The following is a 20,989-nucleotide window of genomic DNA, read 5'->3' as shown; positions in this document are numbered from 1 at the left end:
ACAGGAGAAGTCTGGGAAATAATACAATGTATTAGAAATGTTTTATCTTTCAACAATTAATGGAATTTCTTTGTCTCTGGATAGATGATATAGTAGATTAGCCACACAGCAAGTACAGTATGTACTTTAGCTTGTTCTTTGTCTAGGGTTGCATTTCGTCAGCCCTTTTTAAGATGAATTATACTTAACAACACATATTCCAATTATGATTTCTGCTATTTCACCTTGTAGTCGGCAACCTGCATGACGTCTATGAAGACCAGTGTTCCTTTCCAAGATATATTGTACATCAATACTTAATGTTTAAAGGGCAGCACTGCATCTTATGTTATGACAGTACTGGTTCAATGAAAGTCCTCCTCAGCCAGCCAAAGCAGCGCAAGCACCAAAATGTCTCTAACCTCTATCATTACCCCCCTGAGGAAATGAATTGGCCTGATATCTCATATCTGGGATTACAAAGAGTGTTAAGGCAGATTTGCAGAGGAATCCGGTCCATCCATCTGGGTTTAATAAGCGTTTTTTTTATTCAGTTGACCATCCATAAACACGCACTCAAAACCCCCTGCATCCATAGTCTTACATCACTAAATGTTAAATGCAGCATACCAAGCATGAAGATATTGTACTATAGGCCCTATGTGGTTTGTATTTATATTTAAGTCTCACATCCATGTGTTTTATGTGTAGTTCAAACACTGGTGTTCTATGCATAATTATTGTTATTGTTATTGAGTTAACAAATGTTAATGCGATGAATTTGGATAATTAAGGGTCAGATGTTTTTGATATATGTACTGCTGCACGAAACGGATGCTCTCAGTGATTATCAACTTTCAACTCTTGAGTCCAGTAGCTACTCATAAGCCACATGGGATGCAGAGGAGTTAGTCTATGCGATAGTGTTAATTGTAGTACCATCGGAAGCTATTCAAATGAACTTTAAGCAGTATTAAGTTAGTGGCAAAGGGGAAGAAGATGGAAGAAACAAGGATTTTTCTTTTTGTTTTCAAACTAAGATTCTGCAGGTTGCCCCAAAAGATCTCAATACCCCAGCTATTTGTCATAGAGCCAATATCACAGTTACAAATTTGGGCCATCTGTTACATTGCTTTAGTGACAAATTGCCCTCTGGTCTTAGGAATCATTGCTTGCACAGCAAAAAAAAAGTGATTTTCAGGGAGGCCTGTTTGCCATAAATGCTTTGGAAACTGTGGGTGTCTATACGTAACCCTGTGTATTGTACCTACTATAATATGATGTTGTACTTAATGGCTGTACAGGACCATAGGCATTATACACCTCTATTTGCTAGCCTCAGTATAGAGTCCATCTCTGCATGAATTTCAACTGGGAATCTTTGCTTATCTTCACCGATCTTCTAATCCTAATCTTTACTGGCGATAAAATGGTCTCAAATCTACTCCGCTATAACCAAGAAAATATGAACAAGCCCAAACGGCCACAGGAGAGAGAGAGGGAACATCTTTGGCACCTTGAGGGTGAATCTCAGAGGAACCACGGGAGAGAGAGGCTTACGGCTGCTGGACATGCCTGGATGTCACTACTGGCTGAATGTAATCTTCTAGGTTACTCATGTGTGCACTGCTCTGGGTGCATATGCCATGTGCACGCTGCACCTCACACACCCAGCCATTTTGTTTCAGGGATTAATTAATTGGGATGATAACATGGAGGGAGAGGAGAGGGTATTGGAGGGAAATTTGCAGGTGTAAGAGTACAGTATCTGTACTGTCTGGTAATGTGGCCCATACAGTATGACGATTGTGCTGAAGCACCCATAGTCCACACTCAGCACTATGAGCAGTCTGACCTGAGGGGACAGGCTCTCCATGTGCCTAATGAGGGACACATTAACTGGAAAGGAGGATGCCTTGTACAGCAGTGTGTGTGTGTGTGTGTGTGTGTGTGTGTGTGTGTGTGTGTGTGTGTGTGTCTGTGTCTGTGTCTGTGTGTCTGTGTTGACTCAATGTGTCCAGGAGGCAAAGCACTGACAGCAGAGCCCCTTTATGCCGGCTGATTCTCAGGCTAGGAGGGGCTGTGCTAGGCTAGGCTGGGCTTCTATCTGCCTCACTGGAGAGTGTAACAGTTACATGCCACTCTCTCTGAATAGGGCTCAGTGTAGACTGAAGTTTATGCGCTGTGACATAGCAGTGATAGCATCTGTGGGTCCTGGCATGCAGAGCAGTCTGACAGAGGACCAGGCAGCCCAGCCAGCTCTCTGACTGACAACATGGCTCTCTGTGGCTTCATGGTTAGTGCCTCCTCCTTCTTGTCCTCCTCCTTGTCCTCGTCCTCCTCCTCCTGAACACATACTGCGATGGCTGTCCTTCTGTCTATAGATAAGACACATTTGGACAAAACATGAAAACGCAACAGTCTATCGATCTGGAATACTGGTGGGAATAGTGTTGAGAACTATGAGGTCCAGTCCACAGAACTGCAGGATTTATTTATCTTATATGCATCCACTGATAAAGTGAATGAGATTTTAAATGACAGGATGGCATACAGTGCCACCAAGTGAACCCATTATTAGGTGAGGAAAACAATTGAAGGTGACGTACTGTGTTATTTTAATGGATTGCATTTAAAGACTGGAGTGACAAGCCATCTGGTTCCACCGTCCAGTTTATGCTTCAGGTACATCCTTAACATCAAGTGTGGCTGTCAATCACTCAAGGTTTTCTCTGTGACATTCTACCTCCAGACCGTCGATGGCTATAAGCCTGGAACCTATGTGTCTGCTGTGACTGGTAAATGCAAGAAATATGGCCGTGTCAAGAATTTAGTGCACAATAATATCCCGGCGAGAGTTTTATTTATGGCGGTGAATCCCATTGACCTTTTTCATTGGGCATCATGCAGAAAAAGTGCTCCTTTTGATAATTGCTGAATAACAAGGTTCAATTGATTGGGTTCCTCTTGGCAGCGGCACAGGATGCATTCATCATGTATGGGAAGGAGGCAGGACTGGACTGGGCTGAGCTGCAGGCTGGGGAGACGCTGGCTCCGGCTCCATGTGGCATTGATTGAGCCATGAAGGACACACACACACACACACACACAGAGAGAGACAGAGAGAGACAGACAGACATACCTTAAAGATATAATCCTTAATTCAAACAATAACAAAGCATTGTCCCCATCCCAGTTTAACTAAAAAGCTAAGGGATGGGGCTAGAGAAATGTAACCACTCTCAAATTCAGAGACAGAGCTATGGATGCAATGACTGACCATCCATTGTATCAAATAGTTTTAAACATGTATTGAGTTTATGTTTATGTTGTTTACAAACGTTGGAGTAAAACAAATGTATATTTTGGGTTTTGATGGGGTACGACAGTTGAACTTAGCTTATTAGGCATTTATAAGTTATATTCCTCAAGAATCAACCAAAAATGGATGTAGAACCTAAGGATTTTAGCTTTAAAGGTTTATTAGTATTAGAGGTGCAGTATTTCTGTGTTGTGATCTCACCCTGGTCTTCTAATTGACTTCAACGAGCACGGTTGTAGTGTGCAGTGTGTCTCGTTGTAGTGTGTCTCTCTCTGATGTTCTCTGATTGACAATGAGAAGCAGGAAAAGGCAGTAATTAGCAGACTTAGTTGGTCAACTGTGGTGTGGCGGTGAAGCTTTGATTTACTGTGAGAGATGGAAATTCCCTCCATACTTCTCCTCCTGGCTGTATCAAAATCCTCATGAATACGACGGTAGAGGTAAAGTGGTTGCTGTGTTTACCAGTCAAAATGGCATTCAGATCGATAGGGAAATAGTCCTTGCAAACCATTCGACTCAAGCCCATGTTGGTAATTACGATGAGTGTTTGCTGTCGCTGCGTTACCCCGAGGGTCCTGAGTGGATGCATGAAATCGTGCCACTATACGGTATAATTCACTATAGAAACACAGACCTCTAGAGAGGATTGCATACATGCAGCTGATGGTGATGGTGGTGCTTAGCAACAGAGGGAGCGCTTAAAGATCAGGTGTGTTCCGGCACTACAGCCTCAGTCTGTGTCTGCGTCCCAAATGAAACCATAGTCCCTTCATAGTGCACTACTTTGGACATGGGCCCATAGGGCTTTGGTCAAAAGTACTGTACTATATAGCGAATAGGGTGCCATTTGGGACATTGCCTGTTCTGTTCCTTTCTTCCATGGTGTTTCTGTCTCTCAGGGCTTGTAGCCTGTCTCTGCCAGTCAACCTCAGAGCCTGGCTCTTACCACCTCAGTCTCTCCCATAAAAGCAAAGGCTTGTTCCACTGTTCCATTCTCCAGCAACCATTAGCAGGTCAAGTGCTCTCCAACTGTGAAGGATGAGTGTCACTCAATACTTGAGACTGTCTGAACTAGATATTTGACTATACAGTGCTGTATAGATGGGATCACCAGTTGAAATGTCTGAGTGGCTTGATTTCACAGACACAGACAGACAGACAGACAGACAGACAGACAGACAGACAGACAGACAGACAGACAGACAGACAGACAGACAGACAGACAGACAGTATAAAGTTTTAAAAGATAGTGTAGTCTGGTCTGGCTCTTTTGGAGGTGATTGACAGGACCCAGAGCTTGGGGAATAGATGAGGCTTTGGCAGCAGAGAGATATATTGGTGGGGAGAAAGTGTGCGTGCCTGTGTGTGTTTCTGGAGCTGTGAGTGGGAGTGTGTATGTGCGGGGGAACGTGGGTGATAACAACACTGGGCCACTGATGGTTGGGGAGGGATTGATTAAAATTAGACAGTGATGAAGGGGACGAGGCTGGACCCTACAGTATGATGCCAGAACCAGTGAGACATGAAGGATAGAGCCATCGGGAGAACAGCTCTGTCACACAGAGAGAGAACAGAATAGCCACTGCCACCGGCCCCAGAACCCACAGAGAAACAGCAAACAGAACAGAGCCAGAGGCCCAGGCCAGCAGCATGAGAAGTAACAAACAGGACAAACTAACCTGGGTCGTGTTCATTAGAACAGAGCCAGAGGCCCAGGCCAGTAGCATGAGAAGTAACAAACAGGACGAACTAACCTGGGTCGTGTTCATTAGAACAGAGCCAGAAGCCCAGGCCAGCAGCATGAAAAGTAACAAACAGGACGAACTAACCTGGGTCGTGTTCATTAGAACAGAGCCAGAGGCCCAGGCCAGTAGCATGAAAAGTAACAAACAGGATGCACCAATCTTGGGTCGTGTTCATTAGAACAGAGCCAGAACCCCAGGCCAGCAGCATGAAAAGTAACAAATAGGATGCACCAATCTTGGGTCGTGTTCATTAGGCACGAGACAGCAGGAAACCTTTTGAAAATGAAGATGAGCTTTCTTGTTAGACAAGTTCAAGTAGCTCCTCCTCGGTTTGGAAATGTTTCCTCCTTTGTGGTGCCTAATGAGCACGACCAGGGTTATTAAAAGCCGATGAGAGACCTGGAACGACCAGACAAGTATTTGATTAAGCATTTGTGCTGTTATGTGTGAGAATTGTGTATGTGTTTTGTGACATTGTTTAGTTTGTTTCAAGGACTGATAGAAACATTGAACTGACAATAACTTGATTGTTTTGTATTGTGTCACAGCAAGGAGTCATATCTAAGACACAGTATCTAGAAATGAATCAAACAAATAACTGCCTATTTTGGCAGTGAGTGGGAGTATACTTTACAATACTCTTCATTGGCCAGTCTTAAAATAAGCTGGAGAGATTGATCCTCATCACGTTTCTCAGTCTGGTGCTATTTAGACAATGTCAGTGTTTCTTAGCTCAGCCCTCAAACATAGACGCAGGCCTGCTTTGTGTGTATTGTATTATGGGTGTCTACTCAGCCAGGCGTGTTGTGTGTACACTGTACAGTAAGCTATGGGCCCATCCACAGGCATTGTTGCTCTATGCACGTCTCTTGAGCCACTCTTCAGACTGGCATTGGGTGAGTGGTAGAAATAATCCCATTTCAGGGAAGGATGCACAACAACATTTGGCTAATCCCATTTAGAATGGCAATTTATCACCACACCATGCTAAGCCCCGGCTCACCGCTGCAGGACTAACATCATCCAGAGGCCAGTTACCCATCCAGTTATCCAGCCACACCCAGCTTTTCACATACTGGGGGGCTTGGTGCTGGGGACGATATGAAATGGGTAGTTACCATGAGCGGGATATGTTTTCAAAGGAAATAGCAAACGAATGAGCCTACTGATGTCCACTAATTCAGTGCTGCAGTACTATTTGCTCCTATGGTATTGCACAGTATTTCATCATGGTAGTGTCCTGGATCAACCTGGAAGATTAGCTTTGCTTTTCATCGAGAGAACATGTGAGCAGTAATCTGTTGAGATGATCTCCAGATTAGCCTTGACAATGTGGAGAAGCAGTGAGTGAGGAGGGCTAGTGTTCGTTCGGTCTTCATGGCAGTGTTAAGGGGATGGGGTGGAGTGCATCATTATGCTGTTCAGGGCCTGGAGCCCATTCATTGAGAAGGTCAGGAGGAAGATTCCACTGAGACTCCCAAGTGCAGACCTGGGCCTTGACTAACACACACACCAGTAAGAGTATTCCTGTTTTGATTGATAATTCATGAATAGGTCATTGGATCATTGACAGGGCAGGAGGGAAATATTCTTGTAGTTTGCACAATACTTTACCACTATCATAATCATGCATGTATGTAGATTTTGTAGAGCTTCCATGCCAGACATTGTTATACTAAAGTCTAATGTATCAGCAGAGGACTAATATACAGCTTATCATTTCAATTAATGTACATCATAGGCTCCTATTTAAAATTCCCTCATCCTATCGTCTCTCTCTTTAAGTCTAATTAATTATCCATTACCATAACAGAAACTGCTTCGTTTGACCCAAAGATACTATTCAGCAAATTGCTCAGTAAAAAAATGATCTATATTTCCGTGCAAGATTCGACTCATCTAAAAATAGGTCAGGATTCAAAATAATTTACATTTATCCTGGCACTTCTAGAACACACTTAATGCAAATTAGAGGCATAAATGCAAGAGTAATGGAGGGTTGTAATAATTCTGTATGACACAGAGGTTCTCTTCTCCACACATCTCTGTAATAAGAACGTTTGTGGAAGAAGCCATTTAGTTATTCTATAAAATATTTGCCGACTGGACAAAGGAAGTTCGATGCTTGGCTTGTACCTAAAGCAATGGTTGGACCACTTGAATTATAGGTTATTTATAACGCAACAGTATATCTTTTGATGATGCTCCAATTAGAGAGAACCCAAAGCAAGTACTGATTCCATGGCCATCATTTTACTGTCCTTACTGTACAGTAGTACAGGCCAGGGGTTATGATGAGTGGCTTCCTAAAGGGAGAGGCACGCAGTTCTTGACGGGGAAAAAGGCCTCCTTCCTCATTATCAAATCAATAGAGGAAATGAACTAGCATGATGTCACTAAGAGTGATGCATTTCCCCAGATTCAGAAGATGTTTCGCCTTAGCACATTGAGAAAGACAAAAGAGAACTTAATATGCATGTGTCTGCGTTTTAAGATAACTCATCATGGGTTCGCTTGGTGGAGATATTTGTCATGAGTTTAGATATTACAAAATACTTGTTTAGTTGTGAGGAATGATGTGACGCTCAGTTGTGAAACATAATCCTTTAATTTTCATCATTGTAGTTAGAATACCTCATGGTAGTAACCAAAAATAATATTCAAAGTAGCCACCCTTTGCCCTGGTGAAAGCTTTGCACACTTTTGGCATTCTCTCAACGAGCTTTGTGAGGTAGAGATGCATTTCAATTAACAAGTGTGCCTTGTTAAAAGTTAATTTGTGGAATATCTTTCCTTCTTAATGCGTTTGAGCCAATCAGTTGCGTTGTAGGTAGGTGTGGTATACAGAATATAGCCCTATTTGGTAAAAGACCAAGTCCATATTATGTCAAGAACAGCTCAAATAAGCAAAGTGAAACAACAGTCCATATTTACTTTAAGATATGAAGGTTAGTCAATTTGGAAAATTTCAAGAACTTTGAAAGTTTCTTCAAGTGCAATCACAAAAACCATCAAGCGCTATGCTGAAACTGGCTCTCATGAGGACTGCCACAGGACTAGAAGACCCTGAGTTACCTCTGCTACAGAGGATAAGTTCATTAGAGTTACTAGCCTTAGAAATTGCAGCCTCAATAAATGCTGCCCAGAGTTCAAGTAACAGACACATCTCAACATCAACATTATCCTCTGATGTGTGAATCAGGCCTTCATGATCAAATTGCTGCAAAGAAACCACAACTAAATGGCACCGATAATAAGAAGAGACTTGTTTGGGCCAAGAAACATGAGCAATGTATGTTAGACCAGTAGAAATCTGTCCTTTGGTCTCATGAGTCCAAATTTGATATTTTTGGTTCCAACTGCCATGTTTTTGCGAGATACAGAGTAGGTGAACGGATGATCTTTGCATGGTGGTGCCCACCGTGAGTGAAGGAAAAGCAACCAACAAGTGCTCAGCATACAGTGGGGCAAAAAAGTATTTAGTCAGCCACCAATTGTGCAAGTTCTCCCACTTAAAAAGATGAGAGAGGCCTGTAATCTTCATCATAGGTACACTTCAACTATGACAGACAAAATGAGAAGAAAAAAATCCAGAAAATCACATTGTAGGATTTTTAAATGAATTTATTTGCAAATTGTGGTGGAAAATAAGCAATATTTCTGGCTCTCGCAGACCTGTAACTTCTTCTTTAAGAGGCTCCTCTGTCCTCCACTCGTTACCTGTATTAATGGCACCTGTTTGAACTTGTTATCAGTATAAAAGACACCTGTCCACAAACTCAAACAGTCACACTCCAAACTACACTATGGCCAAGACCAAAGAGCTGTCAAAGGACACCAGAAATAAAATTGTAGACCTGCACCAGGCTGGGAAGACTGAATCTGCAATAGGTAAGCAGCTTGGTTTGAAGAAATCAACTGTGGGAGCAATTATTAGGAAATGGAAGACATACAAGACCACTGATAATCTCCCTCGATCTGGGGCTCCACGCAAGATCTCACCCCGTGGGGTCAAAATGATCACAAGAACGGTGAGCAAAAATCCCAGAACCACACGGGGGGACCTAGTGAATGACCTGCAGAGAGCTGGGACCAAAGTAACAAAGCCTACCATCAGTAACACACTACGCCGCCAGGGACTCAAATCCTGCAGTGCTAGACGTGTCCCCCTGCTTAAGCCAGTACATGTCCAGGCCCGTCTGAAGTTTGCTAGAGAGCATTTGGATGATCCAGAAGAAGATTGGGAGAATGTCATATGGTCAGATGAAACCAAAATCGAACTTTTTGGTAAAAACTCGTCGTGTTTGGAGGACAAAGAATGCTGAGTTGCATCCAAAGAACACCATACCTACTGTGAAGCATGGGGGTGGAAACATCATGCTTTGGGGCTGTTTTTCTGCAAAGGGACCAGGTAGACTGATCCGTGTAAAGTGACTTGCCTAGTAAAATAAAGGTAAAATTAAATTGACCAAATACTTATTTTCCACCATAATATGCAAATAAATTAATAAAAAATCCTACAATGTGATATTCTGGATTTTTTTTCTCATTTTGTCTGTCATAGTTGAAGTAAGTGTACCTATGATGAAAATTACAGGCCTCTCTCATCTTTTTAAGTGGGAGAACTTGTACAATTGGTGGCTGGCTAAATACTTTTTTTGCCCCACTGTGAACTCCTTCAAGACTGTTGGAAAGGCATTCCAGGTGAAGCTGGTTGAGAGAATGCCAAGAGTGTGCAAAGCTGTCATCAAGGCAAAGTGTGGCTACTTTGAAGATTCTAGAATATAAAATAAATGTTGATTTGTTTAACACTTTTTTGGTTACTACATGATTTCATATGTGTTATTTCATAGTTTATGTCTTCACTATTATTCTACAATATAGAAAAACCCTTGAATGAGTAGGTGTGTCCAAACTTTTGACTGGTAATGTATATATATATTTTTAACAAATACAAAGAATAACTCATGATAAGCTGTAGACCATACTATTTACAGAGAGGGATTTCATCTATATTTCTTGTAGCTGTCTATTTTCCACAGACCGATGCTGGCACTAAGACCACACTCAACGATCTGTATAGAGCCATAAGCAAACTAGAAAATGTTCATCTAGATGCGATGCTCCTAGTGTTCAGAGATTTTAATGTCTTATCTAATTTCACCCAGCATGTCACTTGTGCACCTAGAGGCGAAACAACTCTAGATCACCTTTACGTCACACAGAAAGGCATACAAAGCTCTCCCTCGCCCTCCATATGTCAAATCTGACCATAACGCTATCCTCCTGATTCCTGCTTACAAGCAAAACTCAAGCAGGAAGTACCATTACCATGGCTAATACGGAAGTGGGATATAGCCAAGTTACCATTACTGATTGTGTCATGGTTGTCGTGAGAACGGTACCAAGGCTCAGCGGATATTGAGTTCCACATATTTATTCTAAAGTGAAACATAAATCAAATAAACGAACAACGGAACGTGACTACGTAGTGCACAAACTCAAAATAATATCCCACAAACACATGTGGGAAAAATATCTACTTAAATTTGATCCCCAATTAGAGACAACGATTACCAGCTGCCTTTAATTGGGAATCATACAAAACACCAACCTAGAAAATATAAACTAGAATAACCCCTAGTCACGCCCTGACCTACTACACCATAGAGAAACAAGGGCTTTCTCTGGTCAGGGCGTGACAGATTGTGTATTTATTATTACTTTTATTATTATGTGTTATTACTTTTGTAGTATTTCTCTATTTTCTTTCTCTCTGCATTGTTGGGAAGTGCCTGTAAGTAAGAATTTCACTGTGTCTACACCTGTTGTTTACGAAGCATGTGACAAATAACATTTGATTTGATTGTACAAACATCAAAATAAAATCATTAGTGCCAAAAACCATACTTGGGAATATTTTGACTTAGTACTACAACCGTTAAAAACAAAGATTTATGATAGCTGAAGACTGAGACTAAGCATTTGGGTTTGAAGTGCATTCATGTCATAATACAGGGGACGGTTGAGCTAACGTAGGCTAATGCGATCAGCATGAGGTTGTGAGTAACAAGAACATTTTCCAGGACATAGACATATCTGATATTGGCAGAAAGCTTAAATTATTGTTAATCTAACTGCACTCTCCAATTTACAGTAGCTATTACAGTGAAATAATACTATGCTATTGTTTGAGAAGGGAGCACAATTTTGAACATAAAAAGTTATTAATAAACAAATTAAGCATTTGGGCAGTCTTGATACAAAATTTTGAACAGAAATACAATGGTTCATTGGATTAGACTAAAAGTTTGCACATACACTGCTGCCATATAGTGGCCAAAATGTATATTACACCTGGGCTGGAATAATACATTATGGTCTTTCTCTTGCATTTCAAAGATGACGGTACAAAAAAATACAAAAGAACGGTAGGTTTTTTCTTTGTATTATCTTTTACCAGTTCTATTGTGTTATATTCTTCTACATTCCTTTCACATTTCCGCAAACTTCAAAGTGTTTCCTTTTAAATGGTACCAAGAATATGCATATCCTTGCTTCAGGGCCTGAGCTACAAGCAGTTAGATTTGAGTATGTCATTTCAGGCGAAAATGGAGGAAAAGGGGCGGATCCTATTGGTTTACCTCTGTTGCCTGTGAGCGTGAGTATTTTGGCTGTGTGCCTAGGTGGGTCAGGGGGATAATGTGTCTGCGTGAGGACCCCAGACACTCTATGGGAATAGGGCATCTGGCACCGCGGGGCAGGACTGGTGCTGGGATACACTAGCAATTTTTTTTAAAGCGTTCATCAATTGAAAACAGAAAACAAGTGCTTCTTATTGTACAAGTTTAGGAAGTTGCTCCCTGTTCCAGTCCTTTTCTTTCTTCGTTTGGGACCAAATTAATACAACTCAGGTGCCAGTAGGCAGGGCCTCTGTTGGAGACAAATTCAGGGCTCCTCAGTAGCTGCGTCCTGGAAAAACAGGAGTTGGATCAGTCGGTGAATCAATTAACAGTCTGGCTACGTTTCATTAGGGCCATATTCAGTCATTAGACCTTTAGCAATGACCGTAACCCAAGTCAGAATTTCATAAGGACCCTGTCTACTGTGTTCTGTTTTAAAGCAGAAATGTGATTCTTAGAAACCTCTGAAGTGCAGTTACCCTAATAATCACTAGCTAACCCTGGAGACTTGAAGGCCTACACAGAGTCATAGAAAGTTTAACTCTTCTTAAGAAACCTTTAATTCATATCACTTAAATGTGCAACACTAACTGTTCAGATGTGGTAGTATTTCTGCTAGGGAAATGTAAATGTGATAAATGTGGTACAATCACAGATGAGATGTTGTGATAAGTACAAATGTATAAACAAAATCTACGTGTTCAACCTCAGTCCTTTCAAAATGGTGTTGCATATAATCCACATTTAATGAGGCCCTGACGGAAAGTATAATCAGTCAAAGCTTACACCTACACGAAGTTTGAAAGCAGCAGTTTGGCGAATACATCCAACTGCAGTTCCATAATTTCCACATTAACTTTACAGATGTGGCACTTGTATGTGGTTATTTGTGACAAAATGAGTTTAATATCAGTGCTCTTAATGTAGAGAGCTACAAAAATTATAGGGGCACCAAAACACAGACACTAATTGGTCACCATGTCGGCCTCCCCTGAACATGTTCTCAGGTAATGGAGTAGTAGAAGCAGTGTACAGTGTTGTATTCAAATAGGCCTGTGGTGAGCAGGTAGATTCTGGCCGGTTATGTTTGGACGGTTTCCCAGACTGTCAGTGGAGCATATTATTTTTGTGTGTGTGAGGATTTCATAGATTGGTGGAGCTGTAGTCAATAGCTAGCCTCATCTTAATTCTGCGCATGTCTCTCTCTGACAGTAAAAGTATATGTTTGAGAAATAAGCTCTTTCAAGCCTTTATGTTTAAATGGCTAGATTAGCATTGTAAATATAGATGTAGTTAATTAGCTGGGAATAGCTAGCAGCTTAAAAGTGATGTTCCATCCACTTGAAGCTTCTGAGTCTCAAATGTCACCATTTCCCTATAGTTCACTACTTTTGACCAGAGCCCTATGGGTAGTAGTGGACTATAAATGGAATAGGGTGCCATTTGGAACTCAGCCTAGAACAAGCAAGCAGATAGCTGTTTCTGCCAATGCTGAGGTTAACTAATCTTAAGTGCCACCTGAGACATTTTCACTGTGTAACAATTAAGTCCACTTTTAGAAAACAATTGGTCTTTAATTGTTTCATAATTTGCAATGACAGGTTAAATGTACTTGTAAAATGGGAGGTTCGAGCCCTGAATGCTGATTGGCTGATACCACGCGTATGACAAAACATGTATTTTAACTGCTCTAATTACGTTGGTAGCCAGTTTATAATAATATGGCACCTCAGGGGTTTGTGATATATGGCCAGTATACCACGGCTAAGGACTTTGTCCAGTCACTCTGCATTGCTTTGTGCCTAAGAACAGCCCTTAGCCGTAGTATATCTGCCATACACAGTACCACATCCCCCTGGGACTTAAATGTATCATAATCATTATTCTAGCTACAATACCAAGCTGAAGTGATGTAACAATGACATCACTTTGTCTGTGTTTATTGTTTCTAGCCACACTAAGTCTGTATTCACAGAATCAACTGCAACAGCACTAAATAATTCACATCAAATTCATGTGCATCCTTAGGCATAGCTAACACACAGGATAACCCAACACAACATCAGAAACCCTCTTACTACTGAATGCAGTTTGTTGGATAGGAGCTGTAAGACACAATTTTAGAAGTTCGATTTGGTGAAATGCATTCTAGATAGGATTATATGGAAATGAAGGAAAAACATTTGAGTGGGACATATAAACACACATATAATATGACTCTCTATGTACATGCATAACCAAAGGGAGTCGACTGTGGAGTCGAGCGGTAGCGCATTAGCTGCGACGCCAAGGTATCCAAACTTTTTGACAAGGTCACTAGGTGTCCTGTAATTTGACTTGTGGATGTATTGTTTCCTTTTGTTCCAGGTATTTCCACGCCATCTACCTGGGCATCCGGAGCCGGCGCAGTGGGGACCATGACCGCTGGAGGTTCTACTGGAGGATGGTGTATGAGTTTGCTGACGTCAGCATGCTGCACCTCCTGGCCACCTTCCTGGAGAGCGCTCCTCAGCTGGTCCTGCAGCTCTGCATCATCATCCAGACCCACAAACTGCAGGCCGTACAAGGTACTGGCTGGAACCACACCCTGTATTAACACTCTCCCACCTCATCTATCTGCCACTGTACACATACTGTAAATACACAGGCCATCCAATGTACTTCCTGAAACCACACTTTCACATACTCTCTCCATCCCCCACTATTCCCATTCATTGCCTCTGTCTGTTGTAAATCAGTCACATTGCACTGTTAGGGTTTCCCAAGTTGGGATACCGCTGTTTAAAAGAACACCACCACCCAAGTGTTCTATTGTGGTCCCGGCCTGTGTGGAATACTTCTTTGTTAGTGTGAACAGAAGCACATCAATGTAAAGTCTGCACTTAGAAATGCAGGCCTAATGTAATGTTAAGTACAGAAAGAGTGTGGTCCTCTCTCCGGGGCAATGAATCATGTTTAATTATACTGGCTGGGCTGGCACACACACACCTCGCATGCCTCACACACACAGACACACAGACAGACACACACAAGCAAACGCACGCAGGGGGGGAAGAAGGCTGGCCACATTTAGGCCAGTGGAAAGCTTCCAGGTCTGCTGTGGGCTTGAACACTATCACAAGTCTTCCCCTTGTCCATCGTCCCCACAACTCCATAGCCTTGCTTTGCTCTACCTTCTCCTCTGCTGTGCTGAGCCGCGGAAAGCAGAGTATTTGCTGCACTTTAGAGGCACTTATGCTCTTTCTGCTGTGCTAAAGAAGATTGGACCTCCTCTGACGTTAGCGGTGAGGAGGGTTTCGAAAAATGTGTGATGCGCTTGAGAGGGAGAGAAAACAATGGAGAGGATGCTGACGAGTCTGTGGATGTAGTCTGTCGGTTGTATTTCCTCTTGTCAGTCTCTCTCCAGCCATCATTTCAAAACAATTCTATTCATACGGTGGGAGTTGCATAAGATTTACAAGTGGAAAATGCACATAATGCAGGATGTTAATCACTGTAGCTACTCTGAGTCTAGGAGCCTTGGGAGAAAAAGAGAGAGTGTATTTATAGGTTCCTCTTCTTCCATTTGATATTCACAGGCTGCTATAGTACAATGGGACAGAGAAATGTGGATGGATTGATGGGGAAAGTTAATTGCTCTGAAAATCCCATCCTCGGCTCACCAAGACTTGAGGACATTATGGCGGATTTATAGAGCACCTAAAACCCATGGCATCGCTAACCTTGGCTTGACCTAACCGTTTTAGTCCCCCATTCAGTTTAGCTCATTAACAATTTTCTAAAAATACATGAAAATATGGTTGTTCAATATCGGGATGGGTTTTGACGAATAAACAAGTTGTGGGTGTGTCTTGCCCCTTACTGGCCAATCAGAACGTGTAATTACAGTCTTTTATGTATTGTCTTGGGATCAACTTCAATTCCAATGTTAGTTTGTTAAATTACTTATAGAAATGAAATAACAAAATGTAGACCTATCTTTGCTAAATATGTTAACTTGAACCCATTTTCAGTCCACATTGTTCTAACTAATTGCATGGCTTCAATAGCATTCACACTGATATTTTATTTATTTCACCTTTATTTAACCAGGTTGGCAAGTTGAGAACAAGTTCTCATTTACAATTGCGATCTAGCCAAGATAAAGCAAAGCAGTTCGACACATACAACGACACAGAGTTACACATGGAGTAAGACAAACTTACAGTCAATAATACAATAGAAAAATAAGTCTATATACAATGTGAGCAAGTGAGGTGAGATAAGGGAGGTAAAGGTAAAAAAAAGGCCATGGTAGCAAAGTAAATACAATATAGCAAGTAAAACACTGGAAAGGTTGATTTGCAGTGGAAGAATATGCAAAGGAGAGATAGAAATAATGGGGTGCAAAGGAGCAAAATAAATACAGTAGGGAAAGAGGTAGTTGTTTGGGCTAAATTATAGATGGGCTATGTTACAGGTGCAGTAATCTGTGAGCTGCTCTGACAGCTGGTGCTTAAAGCTAGTGAGGGAGATAAGTGTTTCCAGTTTCAGAGATTTTTGTAGTTCGTTCCAGTCATTGGCAGCAGAGAATTGGAAGGAGAGGCGACCAAAGGAAGAATTGGTTATAGGGGCTAGGCCTACCGTAAATTACATTATGGCTGAGCGTGGACATACCAAACATTGTCAATAAGCAAGATTAAATTAATTATTGATAAGGCGTAAAAAGAGGTGAATAATTCTAATCAAATTCTAAACAAAACAACAACTTGTTTTAATAGGCTATGTCACACTTACAGGCACCGTCATTTCTCCATGTCGGCATAATATTAAAACAACGCAGACTATGGAGAGTTTCACACACATCCAAAACGGGACCTGCGTGGTTAAAATAATGTGGGCCTGACTACAATGCTTAGATAAAAAGAGAATGCCGGTGATTTGCTTTGGTGATTTAAGATTTATTTCCAAGTAGTCTCAGGAGCCAAACCTGTTATCGACAGTCTTGACTAGTTGAAAATTGCAATGGGCAGACAAAAAAAGCCTTGTTTTTTTAATGTTTCTAAAAAGGAAGTATACAGGCACCAAAAGCACATTAGGTCACTCTTGTTCAGTGGTGGAAAAAGTACCCAATTGTCATACTTGAGTAAAAGTAAAGATACCTTAATAGAAAATGACTCAAGTAAAAGTCACCCAGTAAAATACTACTTCAGTAAAGGTCTACAAGTATTTGGTTTTAAATATACTTATTAAATAAACAAAAGTAAATGTAATTGCTAAAATATTCTTAAGTATCAAAAGTAAAAGTATGAATCATTTCAGATTCCTCATATTAAGCAAACCAGATGCCACAATTTGTGTTTTTAAAAATGTATTTACGGATAGTCATGGGAAACCTAACACATAATTTGCAAACAAAGTATTTGTGTTTAGTGAGTCCTCCAGATCAGAGGCTGTAGGGATGACCAGGGATGTTCTCTTGATAAGTGTGTGAATTGGACCTATTTCCTGTCCTGCTAAGCATTCAAAATGCAACGAGTACTTTTGTGTGTCAGGGAAAATGCATGGAATAAAAAGTACATAATTTTCTGTAGGAATGTGGTGAAGTAAAAGTAAAAGTTGTCAAAAATATCAATAGTAAAGTATAGATACCCCGAAAAAACAACTTATGTCGAATTTTAAAGTATTTTTACTTAAGTACTTTACACCACTGATCTTGTTCCATGTGCAGTGTACGTCACGGCTGGATAGGATGCGTTTCCGCTGTCAAAATTCATGCCATAACCAACTGTGTAACTGCTAAAACCAGCTTTAGGTTGGTCTTAAATATCCCTGTCAGCGCTGCCTGAAATTAGCACTTTGGATCACGTTTTCAAGGACACACCTCAAATATTTCCACCCTGCCCATCTGAGCGCAAGCTAGCTCATGTAAGACAGGTATATTGAGGAACCTGGCGTTAGGGCTGGAAAATGCCCGTGTGCAAGTTTTTACATGACAAAATTGCAAACTAATGTGCGTTTGACACTAGTGCCGTCCTTAACGCCAGCCAAAAATAGAGCCCTCTATCTCTTCCTCTCCACCTCTCTCTCTTGCTCTCTCTCATATTCTCACTCACTCTCTCATTCGTTCTCATTATATTTCCCTACCACTCTCTCTCTCTCTCTCTAAGTGAAGTTGCCATAGCTACTGTGGTTTTAGCCCACACTAGCAGTGAGCCAGACCCCATCAGTCGTCAGCCTTTTTCCTCTCTTACACTCTGTCAGAGTGACACACTTCCTTCCTGGGAAAAGGATTATTCTCCAGGAGGCCTATCTAACCAGCACCTGTAAGTGAGCGATTCTTCAGCTTGACTGTATTTCTTGCAGCACTTTTCCTGAATTATATCTATCCCAAGTGAAAAAAAAGTGGTATTCAGCAATCCCTCTCGGTCATAAGTCAAGGGTACATCACTGTTGGTTACCTATTGCTTGAATATGCAGTCACATTTGACTTGGTGACTCTCATATTGGAAAAGAACAAGACAAATTAGAGATTGTTTGCATCAACACACTGCGCTATCACAGGGAGCTAATATGGAGAGCTTTATGAAATGCAAGTCAAGTCATACCTTCTGTGTTGATTTAAGAAACCATTTAACCCAGTGGCATATCACACACCATTCATTTGTCTGAACTATTTAGGTAAAACAATACATCCTATAATCTGATGAACTGGGCAATGTATTTAAATGTAAATGTATTTACACAAGAGCTTGCTTTCTCCTTTTCCAAATAAGCTTGTGTTAATGGTTTGATAAGGCTGCTTCAGACCTGTCCCAGGCCCTCTCTGTGTGCTCTTCAAATCACTTGTCTTCATTCCTCTCTCTGCTAGATAAGTTCATTGAGGTAATGTCTTCTTCCTTACCACAACAGTATGTCTGACTCTCTCCCCTTGTTCTGGTTTTATTTTAGAAGGCCAATCCTGGCAGTTTTTTTTAAATCCCCGAAGTTAAGAAAAGTGTTATTTTGATCATGCGGCCATGGCCACAGACATTCACCTCTCACTCACCCACTCACTCACTGACTTAAAGTATCACTGAGAGAGTTATCCAGAGAGTTAGTTATCCAGCTCTGTTGCTTGCAGTGAGAATACCATATGTTGCCTTCTTATAAAAGCAGTGACAAATCAGTGAAAGAAACTGTCAGCAACACAGGGACAATGCCAAAGGCATGAGTCTATGAGGAGAAAACCACTCACACTGAAAAATCTCAACTGTACAGTATACCAGGAAGCAGACACTCATCAACGTTTTATTTCCACAATATCCATTTCCCAGTGCTGCCAACAGTAATGACCCTGCTGCTGCTGAAGCAGATATTTCCACACAGGCTACATCTGAAATTTAAACCTATTCCCTACATAGTGCCTATACTATATAGTCCCCTGTTAGTACTTTTGGCCAAAGCCTTTGCTGTCTGAAATGGCCCCCAATTCCCTTTAATATAGTGCTCTAGTCTGGCTAAAGGTAGTGCACTACATAGGGGACAGGGTGCCATTTGGTACATTGCAGCCCCAGTGCTGCAGTGATGCTGCTGTGGTTTATGTAACCCTGCCCCTCCCTGGTCCCCAGCCCGCCTCCTTTCCCAAATTACTGAAGCTTCTGTGAGAGGAGAGGAGGAGCATTACATCACCAGTTAAATCACACTACCCAGTAGCCAGTAGTAGGACTGTGGCAGCCCGGCAGATTCCTCTAGCTTCCCTCCCCTCCTCCTTCTCCTCGAGGTGTGTGTGTGTGTGTGTGTGTGTGTGTGTGTGTGTGTGTGTGTGTGTGTGTGTGTGTGTGTGTGTGTGTGTGTGTGTGTGTGTGTGTGTGGGCAGAGGAATGGCTTTGCTTCCTTCCTCAGACACACACCCACACACTCACGTGCATGCACTAAACTAAATGTGCACAAACACACACACGCAGGGCCTAGCTCCAGAATAAGAATGGCATCCCCCTCCCAGTCCCCTGCCACTCCTGGCCTCAGCCTGTTAATCAGCCCACTCCACACAGTAGTCATTAAACCCTTTCATCACACCCCAACACCTAATGGCCTGGCCTGCATCTAACTGGGTTAAAGACTGTTATTAATCAATGACAAACAAATACAAATGTGTAAATAGATAGGCCAATCAATATAGTAGATAGATACAGTTGATTAAAAAAACTCTGCTCAAGGCATAGCTATATTATTGATAGGCATACAAAGAGAAGGAGACAGACAGACCTGATTCTCTCAGCTCAATGTATTGTATAGACTCTTAGAAAAAAGTAGGAACATGACAGAACATCATTGTGTTCTTCCACTTCTGTCTACGCAGAAACATGCTATCTAGAACCTAAAAGGGTTATTCAGCTGTCCCCATAGGAGAGCCCTTTGGAAAAACTAGTTTTGGTTCCAGATAGAACCCTTTCCACAACCAAAAGGCTTCTACTTGAAACCAAAAAGGGTTCTACCTGGAACCAAAACTAGTTTTTCGAAGGGCTCTCCTATGGGGACAGCTGGTTCTAGATAGCATTTTTTTTGTGTAGACAGAAGTAGAAGGACACATATTTCTACTGTATACATCATGCCATCTAGTTCTGACATCCTGGAAAAGAGAGAGTGGACGTCTCTCTCAACAAACTGACTCGGTTTGACTTTGAAGTGAAAATAATTTAAAAAGCACAGGAGTCAGCCATATGTTAACGTCTGATTACAAAATGCAATTGACTGTAATGGTCCTGGGTGTTAAAAGCCAGGAACAGGGAGATAAGTAATGCATATACTGCAGTTACACTTAAGCCCATAGGGACTATTTGGGAGACATTACACAAAGGGTATCTACAGAAAGGGTAATTGGGTAACACTTTGCTGTACTGTAAGACTCCTTGAGTGAGGTGACAGGATTGACATTGGTTCCAGATACATATCCATCCACAAGGAGCCATAGAGTTTTGAGTGAGGTTCTAAATAAGATATTGATGCTTTGATATGCACATGCATTGAAGTTGTCCTATATTTTCTCTATCATCTCAAATCTTCATTTACATTTGAAAGGGTGTTTGGATGGCTTTCATTTTCAACTTTTGAAGCTGGATTTATTCATCCAGCTCCAGGATAATGAATTGGTTTATGTATAAGGTTGTTGCTACATGGACAACAATGTCCATAGCAGCCAGTCACATCATCATCCATGATCTAGATTAGACAGACAAGTATCCTGCCCACAACAGTCTTTGGTCTAGAGAATGTCAAGTATGGATTTCGTTTTGTGCCCC

At 41.5% G+C, this 20,989-nt stretch overlaps 1 protein-coding gene across 1 annotated transcript in view; it reads left to right on the top strand.

Annotated features, from left to right (window-relative positions):
• The window catches only part of LOC110530335 (XK-related protein 4), a 66,186-nt gene that overhangs the window by 33,291 nt on the left and 11,906 nt on the right, over positions 1 to 20,989 (top strand). Inside the window, exon 2 of the mRNA XM_021613300.3 lies at positions 14,097 to 14,296. Within this exon, the coding sequence (XP_021468975.1) occupies positions 14,097 to 14,296 (200 nt within the window). The remainder of the gene's footprint in view (positions 1 to 14,096; positions 14,297 to 20,989) is intronic.

Source organism: Oncorhynchus mykiss, chromosome 8 (genome assembly GCF_057628025.1).
Source record: "Oncorhynchus mykiss isolate SJ-2025 chromosome 8, ASM5762802v1, whole genome shotgun sequence".
Lineage (NCBI taxonomy): Eukaryota > Metazoa > Chordata > Actinopteri > Salmoniformes > Salmonidae > Oncorhynchus > Oncorhynchus mykiss.
Note: the sequence above shows the minus strand (reverse complement) of the source record. Positions and strands in the feature narration are given on the sequence as shown.